Below are 19,075 nucleotides of genomic sequence, written 5' to 3' on the forward strand. Positions count from 1 at the left end.
AATCCTACCAATAGCATACAAGTCCTGGTTTGTGTACATCTTACCAGCGTTTGCTGTTATCTGTCTTTTTAATTTTAACCATTCCAGTCAGTTTGTATTGATAGTAGTATCTTGTTTTAATTTCAGTTTCAGGTGACTAATGATGGTGTTTCTTTTCATGTGCTTATTGGCAGTTTTTCTGTCTTCCATTGTAAATTGTCTGTTTAATTCTTTTGCCCCTAAATTGTTTATATTATTCAGTTGTGGGTATTCTTTTTTTTTTTTTTGAGGCAGATTCTCACTCTGTAGCCTAGGCTAGAGTGTGATGGTGCACTCTTGGCTCACCCCAACCTCCACCCTCCCGGGTTCAATCAATTCTCCTGCTTCGGCCTCCTGAGTAACTGGGATTACAGGCACGTACCAGCATGCCCAGCTAATTTTTGTATTTTTGGTAGAGATGGGGTTTCACCATGTTGGCCAGGCTGGTCTCAAACTCTTGACCTCAGGTGATTCATCTGCCTGGGCCTCCCAAAGTGCTGGGATTACAGACATGAGCCACTGTGCCCAGCCGGTTTTAGCTTTTATGTTTAGGTCTTTGGTCCATTTCAAATTTATTTTGAATATTGTATAAGATAGAGGTTGAGGTTAACTTTTTCCCATATGTGTATCAGTTATTCTTGTACCTTTTGCTGAAAAGACTTTTTAAAAAAAATAACGTGAGTGTATTCTGTTTCACTGATTTGTTGATTCTAATGTCAGTGTCATACTGTCTTGATTACTATGACTTTAGAGTAAATCTTTTTTTTTTTTTTGAGATAGAGTCTTGCTCTGTCACCTAGGCTGGAGTACAGTCGTTTGATCTCAGCTCACTGCAACCTCTGCCTCCCAGGTTCAAGTGATTCTCTTTCTTCAGCCTCCTGAGTAGCTGGGATTATAGGCATACACCACCATGCCTGGCTAATTTTTGTATTTTTAGTAGACAGGTTTCACCATGTTGGCAAGACTGGTCTCAAACTCCTGACCTCAGGTGAACTGCCCACCTCGGCCTCCCAAAGTGCTGGGATTACAGGTGTGAGCCACCACGCCCATCCTCCATGTGTTCTTTGTAGAGACGGGGTTTTGCAGTGTTGCCTAGGCTGGTCTTGAACAGCTTGCCTCAAGCAGTCCTCCTGTCTCAGCCTCCCAAAGTGCTGGAATTACAGGCCTGAGGCACCACACCCAGCCTATTTAAAAATTTTAATCAACTTACCAGTTTCTACTGACAACCTGTTAGGAGTTTGACTGGGGTTGCATTGAAGTTATAGAACAAGTTGGGAAGAATTGACATTCAAACAACAATAGGGTCCTTGTAACCTTGAAAATAGTACATTTCTCTGTGTAGGTCACCTTCAAATTTTTTTCAGTAATGAAGTTAAAATATGGTCCTTAGAGTGGGCCCTAATCCATTATGACTGATTTCCTTATAAAAAGGGGAAATTTGGACACAGAGACAGACATGCACAGAAGGAAGATGATATAAAGACAGAGCACCACGTGAAGCTGGAGGATGGAGAGATGCATTTACAAGTCAAGGAGTGTCTAAGGTTATCAGCACACCATCAGAAGCAAGGAAGAGGCAAAGAAAGATTCCCCTACAAGTTTCAAAAGTGTCATGGCCCTGCTGACACCTTTATTTTGGACTTCTAGTCACCAGAACTGTGAGACAATAAATTTCTGTATTTTCAAGTCACCCAATTTGTAATACTTTTATATGGCAGCCCCAAGAAACTAATATTTATCCCTAATTATATTATAGTTTTCGAGAATGTTTTAAGTAAAAGTTTTGAAATTTTCATTATCTAGTTGTTCACTGGTAATTTATAAAAATATAATTGATGTTTATGTGTTAATGTTGTTAACACATAAAATGAATCTACTCATTCACTTTATTCTTAATTTTTGGAAGGTTGTAAGAAAACATACGAGATAGCTTTAATAAATGAAGTATTTAAAAGTGAATTAATGTGATGGAGACAGATGCATTTTACATTTGGAATTCTCAAAAAAGAATCCTACAGTAGGGAAGAATCAGCCTTAGAATGTCTAAATTTCCTTTCCATTTACGGCTATCATTGTAAAAATTGATGCAGGCGAGAATCACAAATGGATGTCAGAACCCATGCTTGAAAATTTGTTGGAGAACAGATGACTTATATAGTGTGAAAATATCATTTTACAGATTGCTTAATAATGACAAAGGGTAAAGGATACAGTTGCGAATTCTTTTTATCACTGTAATGAAGTGATGACAATTAACTTTATCCATGGAACAAACAATGTGGACCTCCTGATGTGATGAGTATAAGGCATAACCTGAATCTAATTGTGAGAAAACAAAAACCCAAATTGAAATTCTACAAAACATAGTTGTTAGTACCTCAAAAATGTCAATGTCATGAAGGCAAAGCCTTAGGAATTGTTCTAGTTTAAAGGGAGCGTAAAAGAGAATGACAGCTAAATGCAGTGTGTGATCTTGGATTAGAACATGGATTAGGATGAAGGTTGTTATTAAAGACATTATGGGGATAATTGGTGAAATTTTTATCATTGATAGGTAATATAGCAATATTAGTTTCCTTGAACTTGATCATTATATTTCAAGATCAAGAGATGTTAAAAGGATAGCGTCTCTTATGAGATGTACACTTAAGTGTATGGTGAAGGGTTCCGATCATGCAGCTTTCAAATGGTTCAGAAAATAAATACACACACTCTACAATGTGGCAACTTAAAAACTTTGTGAGTCTAAATGCAGGTTAAATGAGGGTTTATCATACTATTTTTGCAATTTCTTTAGATTTGAAAAATTTTTAAATAAATATTGAGGCAGGAAGTGCAAATTTATTTTATGTTATGTCATTTTTGAGACAGGGTCTCACTCATTCGCCCAGGCTCAAGCAATCCTCCCACCTGTACCTCCCAGGCTCAAGCAATCCTCCTACTTCAGCTTCCTGAGTAGCTGGGACTACAGACGCATACCACTATGCCAGGCTAATTTTTTAATTTTTTGTAGAGATAGGGTCTCACTGTGGTCTTGAACTCCTGAGCTCAAGTGAAACCCCTTCCTCATCCTCCCAAAGTGCTGGGATCACAGGTGTGAGCCAACGCTTTGCCCCTGATTGCCATTTATAGCCACACTACTTGGTGATGATCCAGCCACACTGAAGTACATATTGCTTTACTAGTCATCTGCTTATTTTCCAAAATAATTTTGGGCTTTTTCTTTTTTAACTATCTCTTTATGTTTTGTACCCTGTTCTCAGTCCAGGAATGCAAATTTAATTGGGAGAATGAAACTACCATTTATGTGGTGATACAAGCAGTCTAGTTCAGTGATGGAGGGATAACTTTATGAACAGCTCACTGTTCAAGTTAAGGTTTATTATTTATATTTATATTTATTTTTTATCCAGTATTATACATTAAGGTCTTTAACTAACTTGGATTTTTCCTTCAAAATAAAATAAAAAGCATGGGGATATATTTCCTTAAATGGGTCCTGGCTGCCTAGGAAGAACACTTATGGCAAATAAGCAGTATTGAGTATTGTAGGAACATTTAAGTGGGTTACAACAGAAATTTTAGAGTTAACCAGAACTGAGCAGTGTTGAGAGTTGTTTCCAACAGGTGGCAAAAATTGTATAGTCACTCTGAGTCTATAAAACTGATATTTTTGAATTCCTCATACAATTAGAATTGTTTAAGAAATAGCAAACAGGCCAGGTGCAGGGGCTCACACCTGTAATCCCAGTACTTTGGGAATTCAAGGTAGGCAAATCATTTGAGCCTGGGAGTTTGAGATCAGCCTGGCCAATATGGCAAAGCTCCTTTCGACAGAAAAATAAAAAGGTTAGCCGGGTGTGGTGGCATGCACCTGTAGTTCCAGCTACTTAGGAGGCTCAGGCAGTAGCATCGCTTGAGCCCAGAAGGTGGAGGCTGCAGTGAGTTGAGACTGTGCCACTGCACACCAGCCTGGGCGACAGAGTGAGACTCTGTCCCCCTCTCCCCACAAAGAAAAGGAAGAAAGAAATAAATAGCAAATGGAAGACTGGGTGCGGTGGTTCATGCCTGTAACCCCAGCACTTTGGGAGACCCAGGTGGGTAGATCGCCTGAGGCCAGGAGTTTGAGATCAGCATGGCCAACATGGTGAAACCCCGTCTCTACTAAAAATAGAAAATATGAGCCGGGCATGGTGGCACATGCCTGTAATCCCAGCTACTCGGGAGGCTGAGGCAGGAGAATCGCTTGAACCTGGGAGTTGGAGGTTGCAGTGAGCCAAGATCGTGCCATTGCACTCCAGCCTGGGCAACAAGAGTGAAACTCTGTCAAAAAGAAAAGAAAAAGAAATAGCAAATGGACTGGGTCTAGTGGCTCACACCTGTTATGCCAGCACTTCAGGAAGCTAGGGCAGGAGAATCACTTCAGCTCAAGAGTTGGAGGTTGCAGTGAGCTATGATCACGCCACTGAACTCCAGCCTGGGCAAGAATGAGATCTTGTTTCTAAAAAAAGAAAAAGGCAAATGAAGACAATTTTAACGTATGTCTACGGTTGACTAACTTGCTGATCTTAATTTAGATTCAGTTTATGTAGAAATAAGTAAACTTTAAAAATCTGTCATTCCATGGTTTAACAAAAGTACAGTTCACTGCTTACTATAGTTGGGTATCTGCTGTAAATTGCACATGCCTTTCCTTTGTTGTGATCTCTGGAAGTTCTGGTTATATTCTGGACACTAATTCTCTAGTGACTTATGTATTTGCAAATAACTTCTCCTAGTTTGTTTTTAACTTTGTGATGTGTTTCATCATATGGAAGTTTTAATTGTTTTGGAATTTATCTTATATGTTCTTCTTTGTTATTTATAGTTTGTTTTTTTCATTAAAATTTTTTTAATCCACCTTGAATTTTGAGTATTGTGTGAGGTAGGCATCTTAACTCCCCTTCCCCTTGATTGCCGCTTATAGCCACATTACTTGGTGATGATCCAGCCACATTGTTTTTATGTACTAGTTCATAATCACATGCTTATTTTCCAGAGCAATTTGGGGCCATTTATTTAATTTATTTTTTTAAGATGGCGTCTTGCTCTGTCACCCAGGCTGGAGTGCAGTGGCACAGTCTTGGCTCATGGCAACTTCCGCCTCCCGGGTTCAAGTGATTAACCTGTCTCAGCCTCCTGAGTAGCTGGGATTATAGGCGTGCACTACCAGGCATGGCTAATTTTCGTATTTTTAGTAGAGTTGGGGTTATTCGCCTTCTTGGCCAAACTGGTCTTGAACTCCTGACCTCAAGTCATCCTCCTGCCACAACCTCCCAAAGTGCTGGGATTACAGGCATGAGCCACAGCACCTGGCTCATGCTTTTTATTTTTTAACTATCTCTTTATCAGTAGCTGTGTCAGTACCACACTTGCTTAGTTTAATTCTGCTTTATGACATGTTTTGCTTTCTAGTATAATACATCTGTCTTCATTATTGTTTTCCTAAATTAGCTATTTAGAAAATATATTTTTTTTAATAGAAATAGGGTCTTGCTATGTTGCCCAGGCTGGTCTTGATCTCCTGCGCTCAAATGGTCCTCCTGCCTCAGCCTTTCAGAGTTCTGGGATTATAGGCATGAGCCACTGTCCCCAGCCTCTTAACTACTATTTCATTGTATCTAATGTGTAAAGTGATTGACTTTTCTTTCCAGTTTTATTGTAAAACACATAACATAAAATCTACCATCTTAACCCTTTTTAAATGTATAGTTCCATGACATTAAGTACATTCACATTTTTGTGCAGCTGTCACCACCATTTATCTCTGAACTATTCATCTCTGAACCTTCCACACTTGAAACTCTGCTCATTAAATAATTCCCCATTTACCTCTCCCCTAGCCACTGCCAACCTCCATTCTATCTATCTCTATGGATTTAATTACTCTAGGTATCTCATGCAAGTGGAATTATACAGTATTTATCCTTTCATGTCTGGCTGTTTCACTTAGTATAATGTCTTGAAGGTTCATCCATGTTCTAGCATGTGTCAGAATTCCATTTCCTTTTATGGCTGAATATTCCACTATGTGGAATCCTAATGGATGACTATTATAAAAAACTAAGTGTGGCCGAGCACGGTGGCTCATGCCTATAATCCCAGTACTTTGGGAGGCCAGGGCAGGCAGATCACAAGGTCAGGAGTTTGAGACCAGCCTGGCCAACATGGTGAAACCCTGTGTCTACTAAAAATACAAAAATTAGCCAGGTGTGGTGGGGCATGTAGTCCCAGCTACTCAGGAGGCTGAGACAGGAGAATTGCTTGAACCAAGTAGGCAGAGGTTGCAGTGAGCTGAGATCACGCTACTATACTCCAGCCTGGGCAACAGAGTGAGACTCTGTCTCAAAAAAAAAAAAAGAAAATACTAAGTGTTGACCATCCTATGAAGTGGTATCTCTGTAGTTAGGATTTGCATTTTCTTAAGGACTAGTGATATTGAACATCTTTTCATGTGCTTATTGGTCATTTGTATATAATCTTTAGAGAAATATCTAAGTGGCAATCAAGGGGAGGGGGAGTTAAGATGCCTACCTCATACAATACTCAAATTCAAATGTCTGTTTAGGTCCTCTGCCCCCCCACCACCCCTTTTTGTAAAGACAGGGTCTCACTATGTTGCTAAGGCTGGAGTGCACTGACACAACCACAGCTCACTGCAGCCTGAAACTTCTGGGCCGAAGTGACTTTCCCGCCTTGGCTTTGCAGAGTGTGGAGCTGATGGGCATAAGCCACCACGCCTGGCCTTTTGCCCCATCCCCCACACCTTTATTTATTTAATTTTTGATACCGGGTCTTGCTCTGTTGACCAAGCTGGAATGCACTGGCATGATCACAACTCACTGCAACCTCGAATTCCTGGGCTCAAGAGATCCTCTGCCCCAGCCTCCAGAGTAGCTAGGACCACGGTGTGCACCACCACACTCAGCTAATTAAAAAATCTTTTGTATAGCTAAGGTCTTGTTTTGGTGCCCTGACTCATGTTGAACTCCTGGCTTCAAGTGATCCTTCACCTCCCAAACTGCTGGGATTACAGGCAATGAACCACCTCACCCAGCCCCTTTAGCCCATTTTTAAATTGGGTTTTTGTTTTTTGTCACTGAGTTGTAGGAATTTTTAATATATTCTGGATATTAATCCCTTATTAGATATATGATTTGCAAATATTTTCTCCCATTCTGTGGATTATTTTTCCTTTTCTTGATGTCTTGGTTATTTTCTTTCTTTTTCTTTATCAAGTGAACTTTTAATAAACCTAAAATCTTTCTTTTCTGAGTTTCTGTAATTATTTAATATTTTACCCCACACCTCATTTCTCCACAGATACTGAATCATACTTGTGAAGTTTAACAGGGATGTTTTGAGCCAGGGGCTTTTAAACTGGCCCACACTTTTATTTGTAGTGAAGTTTTGTTGGAACGTCGGCACTACGTTCATTAGTCTAAGTCTATGGGTGCTTTTGTGCTACAATAGCAGAATTGACTGAATTCGACAGACCACAGAGCCCGCAAAAAAGAAAATATGTATTATCTGGTCCCTTATAGAAATCCCTAAGTTATCACATGTGCTATTACACTACCCCTCTCTGATTCTCTGCATATCCCTTCATGTTTTATTAGAAGCACTGTAAGAGAAGTGCTGTCCCTCTTAACCACCTGGGCTTTTTTTTTAACCCTTCCTACTTTTTTTTTCTTCAGACAGGGTCTCACTCTGTCACCCAGGCTGGACTGCAGTGGCACGATCTCAGCTCACTGCAACCTCCACCTCCCAGGTTCAAGTGATTCTCATGCCTCATCCTCCCCAGTAGCTGGGATTACAGGTGCCTGCCACTGTGCCCATCTAATTTTGTATTTTTTGGCAAAGATGAGGTTTCACCATGTTGGCCAGGCTGGTCTCGAGTTCCTGACGTCAAGTGATGCACCTGACTCAGCCTCCCAAAGTGCTGCAATTACAAGCGTGAGCCGCTGCACCCGGCCTACTGTCAGTTGTTTTATTTGCTTTTTGTTTTTTTTTTTTGTTTTTTATGGGGATGATGGAGTCTCACTTTTGTCACCCAGCCTGGAGTGCAGTCAGAAGCAGTCTTGGCTCACTGCAACCTCCACCTCCTGGCTTCAAGTGATTCTCCTGCCTCCCAAATAGCTGGGATTATAGGCGCCTGCTGTCATACCTGGCTAATTTTTGTATTTTTAGTAGAGATGGGGTTTCACCATGTTGGCCAGGCTGATCTCGAACTCCTGACCTCAGGTAATCCACCCACCTCAGTCTCCCAAAGTGCTGGGATTATAGGTGTGAGCCACTGCACTCAGCTTACCTTAATTTTTTAAATGAAAATAGTTTGACACTGCAGTTTCCCTTAAAATAGTTGTGGATACCTATAGGGGTTCATAGATTCTACTTTGAGACCTGCTGATCTAGATCTCAGTTTTAGTCCCTGAATACCCTCCTACTTCTTAAGGAGCCTTATATATGTGTATACCATTGTATTGTCTTGGATAGATCCTCCTTAGTGACTAAAATAAATGCGAATTCAGCATACTGCATCCCTATTTGTTATGGAGTTACCTCACTGTTTTTTAGTTCCTCTGTTGCAGATATTTTGAACTTCTGGCCTGCAGGCTAGGGGAATCCTGTGTGCATGTTTTTTTTTGACCCATCCAATGCCAATATTTAAATTGGAAGATTTCATATTAACGTCTGGATTTTCTTTTTTTTGTCTTTTTACTTGGATAAATTTACAGGTGCAAGGTAATTTTGTTATATATATAGATTGCATAGTGGTAAAGTCATGGCTTTTTAGGGTATCTGTTACCCAAATAATGTACATTGTACCCATTCTGTCATCTCTCATCATCCACCCCTGCCACCTCTGAATTTTCTTGAGACAGCAAAAATATGGCAGTGATAGGCCTGAGTTTCCTGATAGTCATAGTCAGCTGGAATTGAGTAGCAGCTGCCCCGTGAAACAGGCAGATGCGTTCTCTTTCTGGGTGTTCCTTTTTTACAGTATCTTGTTTTACAGAATAAAATCTCATCAGATTCGCTGAGGACACATACACGCATTTAGGTTATTTTCTGACCTAGAATTATCTTCTAACTCCAGGATGATGATTTTTTTCTTTTTGTATAGCTTACTGTTTCTCTAATCCTGCAGATGTCTTTCAAATGTCTGATGATCCTTGGATTAGCTTTCAGATTTGAGAATGAGGCCCGGGACAAATGCTCTGTGTACATGGAAGGGTATATTGGTGATGGGCAGAGATTGTTTGGGTTCAAGCAGATGGAAATCTGGCCTTTGTGCTTTGCCATCCCTAACTGCCAGATTGCAGAGGACTTTGCTCTGGATTGTCACCTCTTACATTAGCTGCTCTGGCTCTCTCAAGATTGGTTTCTTTTAAGAAATATGCTTGTGTGCACTTACACCCATATCCAGTGAGAAATGCTGATAAGTCAGGGGTTCTGATTTAATGTATAAACCTTGAGTTCTGTTTTTCGGTGCTACCCTTACTCACTCTGGATTCTATTGAGCCTCTCTGTAGGTAAATAGGAGGCGGATTCCTTCTTATTCTACCTTAGCTGTAGTCTTCCCCTTGCAAGGATTTCTTTTCCTTCATTTCTGCTGTAGCAGTCATCTCTATTTCATTGCCTTCACATTTTCTAGAAATTTGTTAAAATGTTTTTAACTGGGGCCAGGCACAGCGGCTCACCTTGTAGTCCCAGCACTTTGGGAGGCTCAGGCAGGCAGATTACTTGAGGTTTCGAGTTCAAAACCAACCTGGCCAACGTGGCGAAACCCGGTCTCTAATAAAAATACAAATCTTTGTCAGGCATGCGGGGCATGCCTGTAATCCCAGCTAATGGGGAGGCTGAGCATGAGCATTGCTTTAACCTGGGAGGCAGAGGTTGCAGTGAGCTGAGATCGTGTCACCGCGCTCCAGCCTGGGCAACAGAGCAAAACTCTGTCTCAAAAAAAAAAAAAAAAAAATTAATTAAATTGGTTAATCTCCTCTGCTAATCTCTGCTGTTATAGGATTACAGTTCTTAAAAATTCTTTTACTAGAGTTTAGAGGAAGGATTAAGTATATGCATTCATATGCTGTTTCAAACCAAAAACTCTAAACCTCTGTCCTTGTGCAGTGGCTCATGACTGTAATCCCAGCACTTTGGGAAGCTGATGTGGGTAAATCACTTGAGGTCAGGAGTTCGAGCCCAGCCTGGCTAACATGGTAGAAACCTTGTTTCTACCAAAAATGTGAAAAATTAGCCAGGTGTGCTGGCACATGCCTGTAATGAGCAACAGAGCGAGACTCTGTCTCAAAAAAAATTAAATAAATTTAAAAAATGGAATTCCAAAAGGAGATACTGCTATAGTTGTTAATAGCTGAATGCTTTAATTTTTCGTATTAATATTAGTAAGTTTTAGTGGATGACCAAAGTTACCATAAAATTGTGTTGCTTATAATGTTATTTTGTTTTCTGATATGAAATAGCTTATGACTATCAGCCAGTTCGTCTGTTAAGTAAACCTGGGGAATTGAGAAGAGAATACGAAGAGGAAATAAGCAAGGTAGGTGCTAAATACTCTTTTTTTTTTTTTTTGGAAAATTTCTCTGTTGTGTTTTCAGTTTCAGATTTTAATTTAGTTTGATGTGCTTATATTACTATTGTATCTTGAAGTGTAGATAATTTTGATGCTTTTTATAAGGGCTTTGTTTTTTGCTATAATTTACCTATACGTAATTAATGTTCTTATGTGATCATGATCCCTAAGCATTTAAGTATGAAGGAAATTTTTAAATTCTTTTTTTTCTAATTTAATCCATACCAGGACATTTTTTTAAATTTCCCTAAAGTTTTGAGCTTAAAAGAAAGAAAAAGAGTGGCAGATGAAGGGTTTAGATGAAGAAACGTTAACGGGCTAAATGTGAAGTCCCAAAATAGGAAAAGTACCTAAAAAGTGGTGTTTCCAGTGAAGTATTATGTTTTAATTACATATAAAGTTATACGTAGAGATTTTTCTCTTTTTTTGTTAGTCTTCAAAATGTTTTTTGTAATTTTCACTTGTAATACATCTCAGGCTGGGTGTGGAGTCTCACCTATAATTTCAGTGCTTTGGGAGGCTGAGACAGGACAGCTGTCTTGCAGACTCTGTTTCTCCAGATTTGTACCTCATTTGAGATCATTTAAGTTTCTGCCGATTTGTTTCTTTCCTACTTTCCCTATTCTTATTATGGAATATTGCAAGTATACTAAAACAATCAGAGAAGGATTGCTTTCTCTTAATCACTTTTAAGGTGGAGGCAGAGCGACGAGCCACTGAGGAAGAAGAAAACAAAGCCAGTGAAGAATACATACAGAGGTTATTGGCAGAGGAGGAAGAGGAGGACAGAAGACAGGCAGAAAAAAGGCGAAGAGAGATGGAAGAACAACTGAAAAATGATGAAGAACTGGCAAGAAAGTTAAGCATTGATATTGTAAGTTTTACGAGAGAATGTTGGGGTACGGTCATCCCTTGGTATCCGTTGCAGACTGCTCATACAAAAAGTCAGCTCCTTGTATTTTCAGGTTCTGCATCCCACAAATACTGTCTTTTCCACCCAGGCTGGTTGAATTTGAGTGTTTGGTACCTGCTGATATGGAAAGCTAACTATTAACATTCTTATTGCTTTGACTGTTGTTTTCGAAGAAAAGAAGAGACGGTGATTGCCATAATTAGAAGCTATTGATGACATTTTTGTTTTACTTAAAGAAAATTTTTTTTGCATATTGTTTCATATTTGCTCTAATCCAGGTTTTTGGGGTAAGTTTTTGTTTTTTGAGACAGGTTTTAACTCTGTCACACAGGTTGGAGTGCAGTGGTACAATCACAGCTCACTGCAGCCTCCACCACTGGCCTCAGGTGATCCTCCCAACCTCCCGAGTAGCTGGGACTACGGGCCTGTGCCATCATGCCTTGCAATTTTTTGTGGAGACAGGGTTTTGCCATGTTTCCTGAACTGGTGTCGAGCTCCTGGGCTCAAGCCATCCACCTGCCTCGGCCTCCCAAAGTGCTGGGATTGTGGTGTGAGCCACCGCAGGTTGTTTGAAAACTTTTTTTTTATATGTAGGAAAGCTATTCAGTGAAGAATGAAAGCTTCCTTTTTCCTTCTTCCACCTATCCACTCCCATTTTTTTTCTATTTATATCAGTCTCTTTCCCCAAAGGTAAACACCATTAACATTTCTTTCTTTGTTTTTTTTTTTTTTGAGATGGAGTTTCGCTCTTGTTACCCAGGCTGGAGTGCAATGGCGCGATCTCGGCTCACCGCAACCTCCGCCTCCTGGGTTCAGGCAATTCTCCTGCCTCAGCCTCCTGAGTAGCTGGGATTACAGGCACACACCACCATGCCCTAATTTTTTGTATTTTTAGTAGAGATGGGGTTTCACCATGTTGACCAGGATGGTCTCGATCTCTTGACCTTGTGATCCACCCGCCTCGGCCTCCCAAAGTGCTGGAATTACAGGCTTGAGCCACTGTGCCCGGCTAACATTTCTTATAACTTTTTTCTTGCCAAGGTGCAATGGCTAATGCCTATAATTCCAGGAGTTTGAGACCAGCCTCGGCAACAAAATGAGAAATTAAATAATGAGTCGAGTGTGGTGGTGCATGACTGCAGTTCCACTTACTGGGGAGGCTGAGGCAGGAGGATCCCTTGAACCTAGGAGTTTGAGTTCAAGTGAGCTGATCTCACCACTGTACTTCAACCTGGAAGGCTGTCTAAAGAAAAAGCCTTCTTTTCTTTATTCACCTAAAATGGATTACATAAATCAGTCACACTTTTGCTGCTTGCATTTTTGCCACTTGATATATCTTAGAGATTTTTCATATTACTACATGTGGTCAATCTAATTCTCTTAAAGAGTAGAATAATATTCCATTTTATGGATGTAAATCACTTTTTGAAAGTAAAGCACATTGGCCAGGCGCAGTGGCTCATGCCTGTAATCCCAGCACACTAGGAGGCTGAGGCGGGTGGATCTCAAGGTCAGGAGATCAACACCATCCTGGCCAACATGGTGAAACCCCATCTCTACTGAAATACAAAAAACTAGCTGGGCGTGGTGGCCCACACCTGTAGTCCCAGCTGCTTGGGAGGCTGAAGCAGGGGAATTGCTTGAACCCGGGAGGTGGAGGGTGCAGTGAGCTGAGATCATGCTACTGCACTCCAGCCTGGTGAGAGAGTGAGACTCACTCTCTCTCAAAAAAAAAAAGTAAAGCACATTAAATTTTTAGATAATGTATTAAACTTGGATTTTATTCTTCTTGTAGTTAAATTGCTGCCTGTAAGAAAATGAATTAAAGGATGTGTGATAAAACACATACTTTAAGACCAGAGGATACATTGGGATCCAGTGGTTTGAAAGAGCCTGGGAGAATAACCTGGGAATTTTTTTAAAATACAAACTCTCATATTTACTCCAAATATATTAAATCAGGGTCTCTAGGGATGGGACCTAGGTAATACCATCTTCAGAGGCATCTAGGGAAGTCTGAAACATTCAGGTTTCAGAGCCTCTGAAAACAACTTCTCAGCTTTCAAACAACAAATATCTTAAAATACACTTACCATTGAATCATGTGTGTGTATATATATGCACTTAGCAAAATGAGTATACTCAGAATTGGGAATTTTTTTCTTTTTTGAGAGGCCTGCCATTTATAATCTACCCAAGTTTTGGGTTATTTGCCCCTTTTCATGTGTCTTTTTTGAGTAGAATCACTTTAGAAAGATACATAATCAGGAAACTAAATAAAAGTCATTGACCAATGGAATAATAAATGGAGTAGGGGGAAGAAATTTGTCTAGTTTTCCCATGGTATTATAAGAGTAAAATCTACTTTTATAACTGATATTGTAGAATAATTATTTTTAACTTATTGTTATATTAAGACAGATACTCACTCGTCACCCATGCTGGAGTGCAGTAGCACGATCTCAGCTCCCAGGTTCAAGAGATTCTTGTGCCTCAGCCTCCAGAGTATCTGGGACTAGAGGCGCAGGCCACCACACCCTGTTCATTTTTGTATTTTTAGTAGAGACAGGGTTTCACCATGTTGGCCAAGCTGGTCTTGAACCCCTGGCCTCATGTTATCCACCCACCTTGGCCTCCCAAAGTGCTGGGATTACAGACGTGAACTACTGTGCCCAGCCTAGAATACTTTTTCATTTATTTGTGAAAGTTTGGTGGTTTAAGGCCAAATATTCACCATTACCATATATGAACTTTTCCATTAGGGTAGTAAGAAACTTATGAGACTGGTACAACAAGTAAATATTTGTGATTTTTATTGAAATGCCCTTAAAGTCCACAACAAAATTATTATTACATAAAACTCTTATTTGAAGTCTATCCACAGCTCTTTGACTATGTCCCTGTAGATAAAAGTAATTATATAAAAGTATTTATTAGAAAAATCATCAGGCTGGGTGCAGGGGCTCAGACCTGTAATCCCAACACTTTGGGAGGCTGAGGTGGGGGGATCACTTGAATCTAACAGTTGGAGACCAGCCTGGGCAACATAGTGAGACCTCATCTCTACAAAACATTTTTAAAATAGCTGGGCATAGTGGTGCATGCCTGTAGTCCTAGCTACTCAAGAAGCTAAGATGGGAGGATTTCTTGAGCCCAGGAGGTTGAGGCTGCAGTGAGCTATGATTGGTCCACTGCACTCCAGCCTGGATGACAGAGCAAGACTGTCTCAAAACAAAACAAAAAAATGCACCTAGCCAAGCATGGCGGCTCATGCCTGTAGTCCAAGCTACTTGGGAGGTCAAGGTTGCAATAAGCCATGATTGCTGCACTGCATTCTAGCCCAGGCAACAGAGTGAGACCCTGTCTTTTTATAAAAAAAAAAGAAAAGAAAAGAATCAACAGGAATTATAAGCTAATGAGATTAGTATTATGTCTTTTTTTGTACTTGATGATGTACAGTGAAAATGTAATTAATTTAGACCAACTTGGATGAACTTAGTTTATTCTGATTTTTGCATGGTCAATATTAGTCAAAGGATGTATAAAATTTAAATGTAACTATAATTTCTGAAAAATGCTGTGGATTTCTGAATTAGTCTAGTTAATAGCTTATTTTATCATAAAGTTCTCACTCATAATGTCTGTTATGCTTTTTCTCTTGTTGAAGAATAATTTCTGTGAGGGAAGTATCTTGGTTTCTCCCTTGAATTCCAGAAAATCTGATCCAGTTAGAGCCAAGTCTGAAAAGAAAAGTAAGAACAAACAAAGAAACATTGGAGATATTCAGAAGTAAGTGAACATGACTATGAATTATTTATTGACTTCCTACTATATGCCAGTGTTTTCTGTTCATATAGACTACTGATTCTCAAAGTTTGGTCCATGAACTTTGTATGAAAATAGTCTGAGATTAAGGTACTGTGCAAAGAAGAGCTTCACTGTACAAGACTCACACAGCTTCCTCTTAGCTAGCATGAAGAGGTAGGTGAAATCTGGCAGGCTTTTCACTCAGCCACTTATTGTGGCAGATTTGTAGTTTATCATACTGGCTCAGGATTTCTAGTTACCCTCATTTTCGTAAAATGAACTGTTGGATTCCTTTTTCTCTTGGTTTAAATTCAAATGAGAAAAACTGGTCCCAGATTGGCTTATCTTCATTGAAGGAGTTTACAATCTGTCATCAGATTTCTTCTCTGTTATACAGAAAAGCATGAGCCAGGTAGTCAAAGGTGGAGTGATTATGTTTTACCACAACACCCCTCCAGGATCAGGTACTTGGCAGAGTTGGTGGCTTATGCGAACATAAGCTTTCCCATAGTAGTAATTCATAGCTGGAAAGTTTAAAAACCATAATTTAGAGTTGAAAAATATGTAATGACTTCTGGTTCAGCTGAGTAAATTGTGCAGATAACTTACCTCCTTCCAGGATTTGTTGAAATTTTTGATCTGAGGTGGAAGGAAACAGCAGAAGAGAATGTTAAATGAGGCAGGTGCTATTAAAAAAAAAAATGTGAGAGATCGATCCAAGATGGCCGACCACTAACAGCTCAGGATTGTAGCTCCCAGTGAAAGCCCAGAGAACGAGGCGACGCCACACTTTTAGACGAATTTTCGTCACTCACCGATCAGCCGATTCCCAGTGGAGGAGCCCCACGGGTCGCCAGCGCGACTCTTGTGGCCGCCGCAGTGGTTTTGCTGGCGTCTTGGCGCAGCAGCTCTTCATGCAGAGCCAATGGGACCGCTTCCCCTACTGATCGGAGTTTGGAGCTCCGGGAAGTCAGAGCCGCTTGTTGTGGACTCAAGAGGGAAGCCAGACCAGAGATTCCCAGGCAGAAGAGCACCATCAGTCTTATTGCTGCTATTTAGGCTGCCACAGTGGGTTGCTCGGATCCCAGCACTGGGAATCAATAAATCGGATGTCGACTCAGAAACCTAATTAGAAAGGCGGTTCATCTACAATGAAGGGAAAAAAACAGCCTAAGAAGGCCGAGTATACTCAAAATCAGAACCCATCAGCAACGGAACAAGCCCTGATGGAAAAGGACTCATCAGCAACCGAACAAGCCCTGAAGGAAAAGGACTCATCAGTAACGGAACAAGCCCTGATGGAAAAGGACTGTGTTCCATTATCTGAAGTAGGCTTTAAAAGGTGGATGATAAGAAACTTCTGGGAGTTAAAGGAACTTGTTCTAACCCAATGTAAAGAAACTAAGAACTTGGAAAAAAGGTTAGATGAAATGTTGAAAAGAATAGACAATATAGAGAGGAATACAAATGAACTTATGGAGTTGAAAAATACAACACGAGAACTTAGTGAAATATGTACAAGCTTAAACAGCCGAATGGATCAAGCAGAAGAAAGGGTATCGGAGGTCGAAGATCAACTTAATGAAACAAAACAACAAGACAAGAATAGAGAAAAAAGGATAAAAAGGAATGAGCAAAGTCTCCAAGCAATATGGGACTATGTGAAAAGACCTAATATACGCTAGATTGGTGTACCTGAATGTGACAGAGAGAATGAATTCAAGCTGGAAAATACTCTCCAGGACATTATCCAGGAAAATTTTCCTCATTTAGCAAAGCAGGACACTATTCAACCCCAGGCAATACAGAGAACACCACAAAGATATTCCTCAAGAAGACCAACCCCAAGGCACATAATCGTTAGATTCACCAAGATCGAAACGAAGGAGAAAATATTAAGGGCAGCCAGAGAGAAAGATCAAGTTACCCATAAAGGTAAGCCTATTAGGCTTACAGCAGATCTCTCAACGGAAACCCTGCAAGCTAGAAGAGAGTGGGGGCCAATATTCAATATACTTAATCAACAGAACTTTCAGCCCAGAATTTCATATCCTGCCAATTTAAGCTTTACATTTGAAGGAAAAATAAAATCTTTTAGGAACAAGCAAGTACTCAGAGATTTTATTACCACCAGGCCGGCTTTACAAGAACTTCTAAAAGAAGTATTATACACAGAAAGGAACAACCAGTATGACCCTTTCTAAAAACACACCAAAAAGTAAAGAGCGTTAACATAAAGAAAAATTTTTATCAACGAAAGGACAAAATAGCCAGTTAATATCAAACGGCAGCAACCCTAAATTTAAATCGACCAAATCTCCCAATCAAAAGATACAGACAAAATCTAATGGTATATCCAAAGATATACATAGACTCAAAATAAAGGGTTGGAAAAAAAAAAAATGTACCAACCAAATGGAGAGCAAAAATAAATAAATAAAAAGCAGGAGTTGCAATTTTTACATTTGACAAAATAGATTTCAAAGCTACAAGGATACAAGGGTAAAGATTAATGTAATAATAAGAGATCTTAACACCCAGATACATAAGACCCATAATGAGATTTAGATTCAACGAGACAGAAAATTGGTAACCATATCCGGGACTGGAACTAAGATCCAGAACAAATAAACTCAATAGAGCTCTCCATTTTAAACACACAAAATATACATTATCCACAAAATCTAACCATATATCTAAAGATATACAAAGACTCAAAACAAGGGGATGGAAAAAAACTCACCAACCAAATGGAGAGCAAAAATAAATAAATAAAAAGCCAGAGTTGCAATTCTCACACTTAATAATAAATAGATTTCAAAGCTACAAGGATGCAGGGGTAAAAGGATTAATGCAACAATAAGAGATCTTAACACCCAGATACATAAGACACATAATGAGATTTAGATTCAACGAGACAACAAATTGATAACGATATCCAGGACTTGAACTCAGAGCCAGAACAAATAAACACAATAGAGGTCTCCATTTTAAACATATAAAATATGCATTAACCACTTTAAACACTCAAAATATTGATCGGCCATTATTGAAACCCATTTTAGGAATGAAGTAATATTCCTTTTTCCCTCTTTTTCTTTTTTTCCCCCTTCTTTTTCTCTAAAAAAAAAAAAAATAAATAAAAAAAAAATGTGTGGCTCACACCTGTAATCTCAGGGAGGCCAAGGTGGGCAGATCACAAGGTCAGGAGATCAAGATCATCCTGCCTAACACAGTGAAACTCCCTCTCTACTAAAAATACAAAAAGTTAGCTGAGTGTGGTGGTTGGCGCCTGTAGTCCCAGCTACTCTGGAACCTGGGGTGGGAGAGTTGCCTGAACTCGGGAGGCAGAGGCTACAATGAGCCGAGATCACACCACTGAACTACAGTCTGGGTGACAGAGCGAGACTCTGTCTCAAGAAAAAAAAAGTGACAATATCAGTGTTGCTAATACTCATGATATGCAAAGTAAAAATGAATAGAAAAACCACTAAAATGCAGAAGTATTTCTTATTGATATAATATTCTGCTTAAGGCTGGAACTCATGAATCCTTATATATCTAAATATATACTTTGAAATATATTTTTAAAATTTACCAGAAATATAAGAATAAAGATTTAAAAGCAAAAATTGAGAAACTGATGGGTTAAAGTTGTAACAATATTAAAAACAAAGTCTGTTCTCTAGAATATGTGAAAA

At 39.6% G+C, this 19,075-nt stretch overlaps 1 protein-coding gene across 1 annotated transcript in view; it reads left to right on the forward strand.

Moving 5' to 3' along the window:
- The window catches only part of RNF168 (ring finger protein 168), a 38,182-nt gene that overhangs the window by 7,551 nt on the left and 11,556 nt on the right, over positions 1 to 19,075 (forward strand). The window contains exons 2-4 of the mRNA XM_002758250.6: positions 10,545 to 10,621; positions 11,349 to 11,528; positions 15,235 to 15,356. Of these exons, the coding sequence (XP_002758296.3) occupies positions 10,545 to 10,621; positions 11,349 to 11,528; positions 15,235 to 15,356 (379 nt within the window). The remainder of the gene's footprint in view (positions 1 to 10,544; positions 10,622 to 11,348; positions 11,529 to 15,234; positions 15,357 to 19,075) is intronic.

This window comes from Callithrix jacchus, chromosome 15 (assembly GCF_049354715.1).
Source record: "Callithrix jacchus isolate 240 chromosome 15, calJac240_pri, whole genome shotgun sequence".
NCBI classification, from domain to species: Eukaryota; Metazoa; Chordata; class Mammalia; order Primates; family Cebidae; genus Callithrix; species Callithrix jacchus.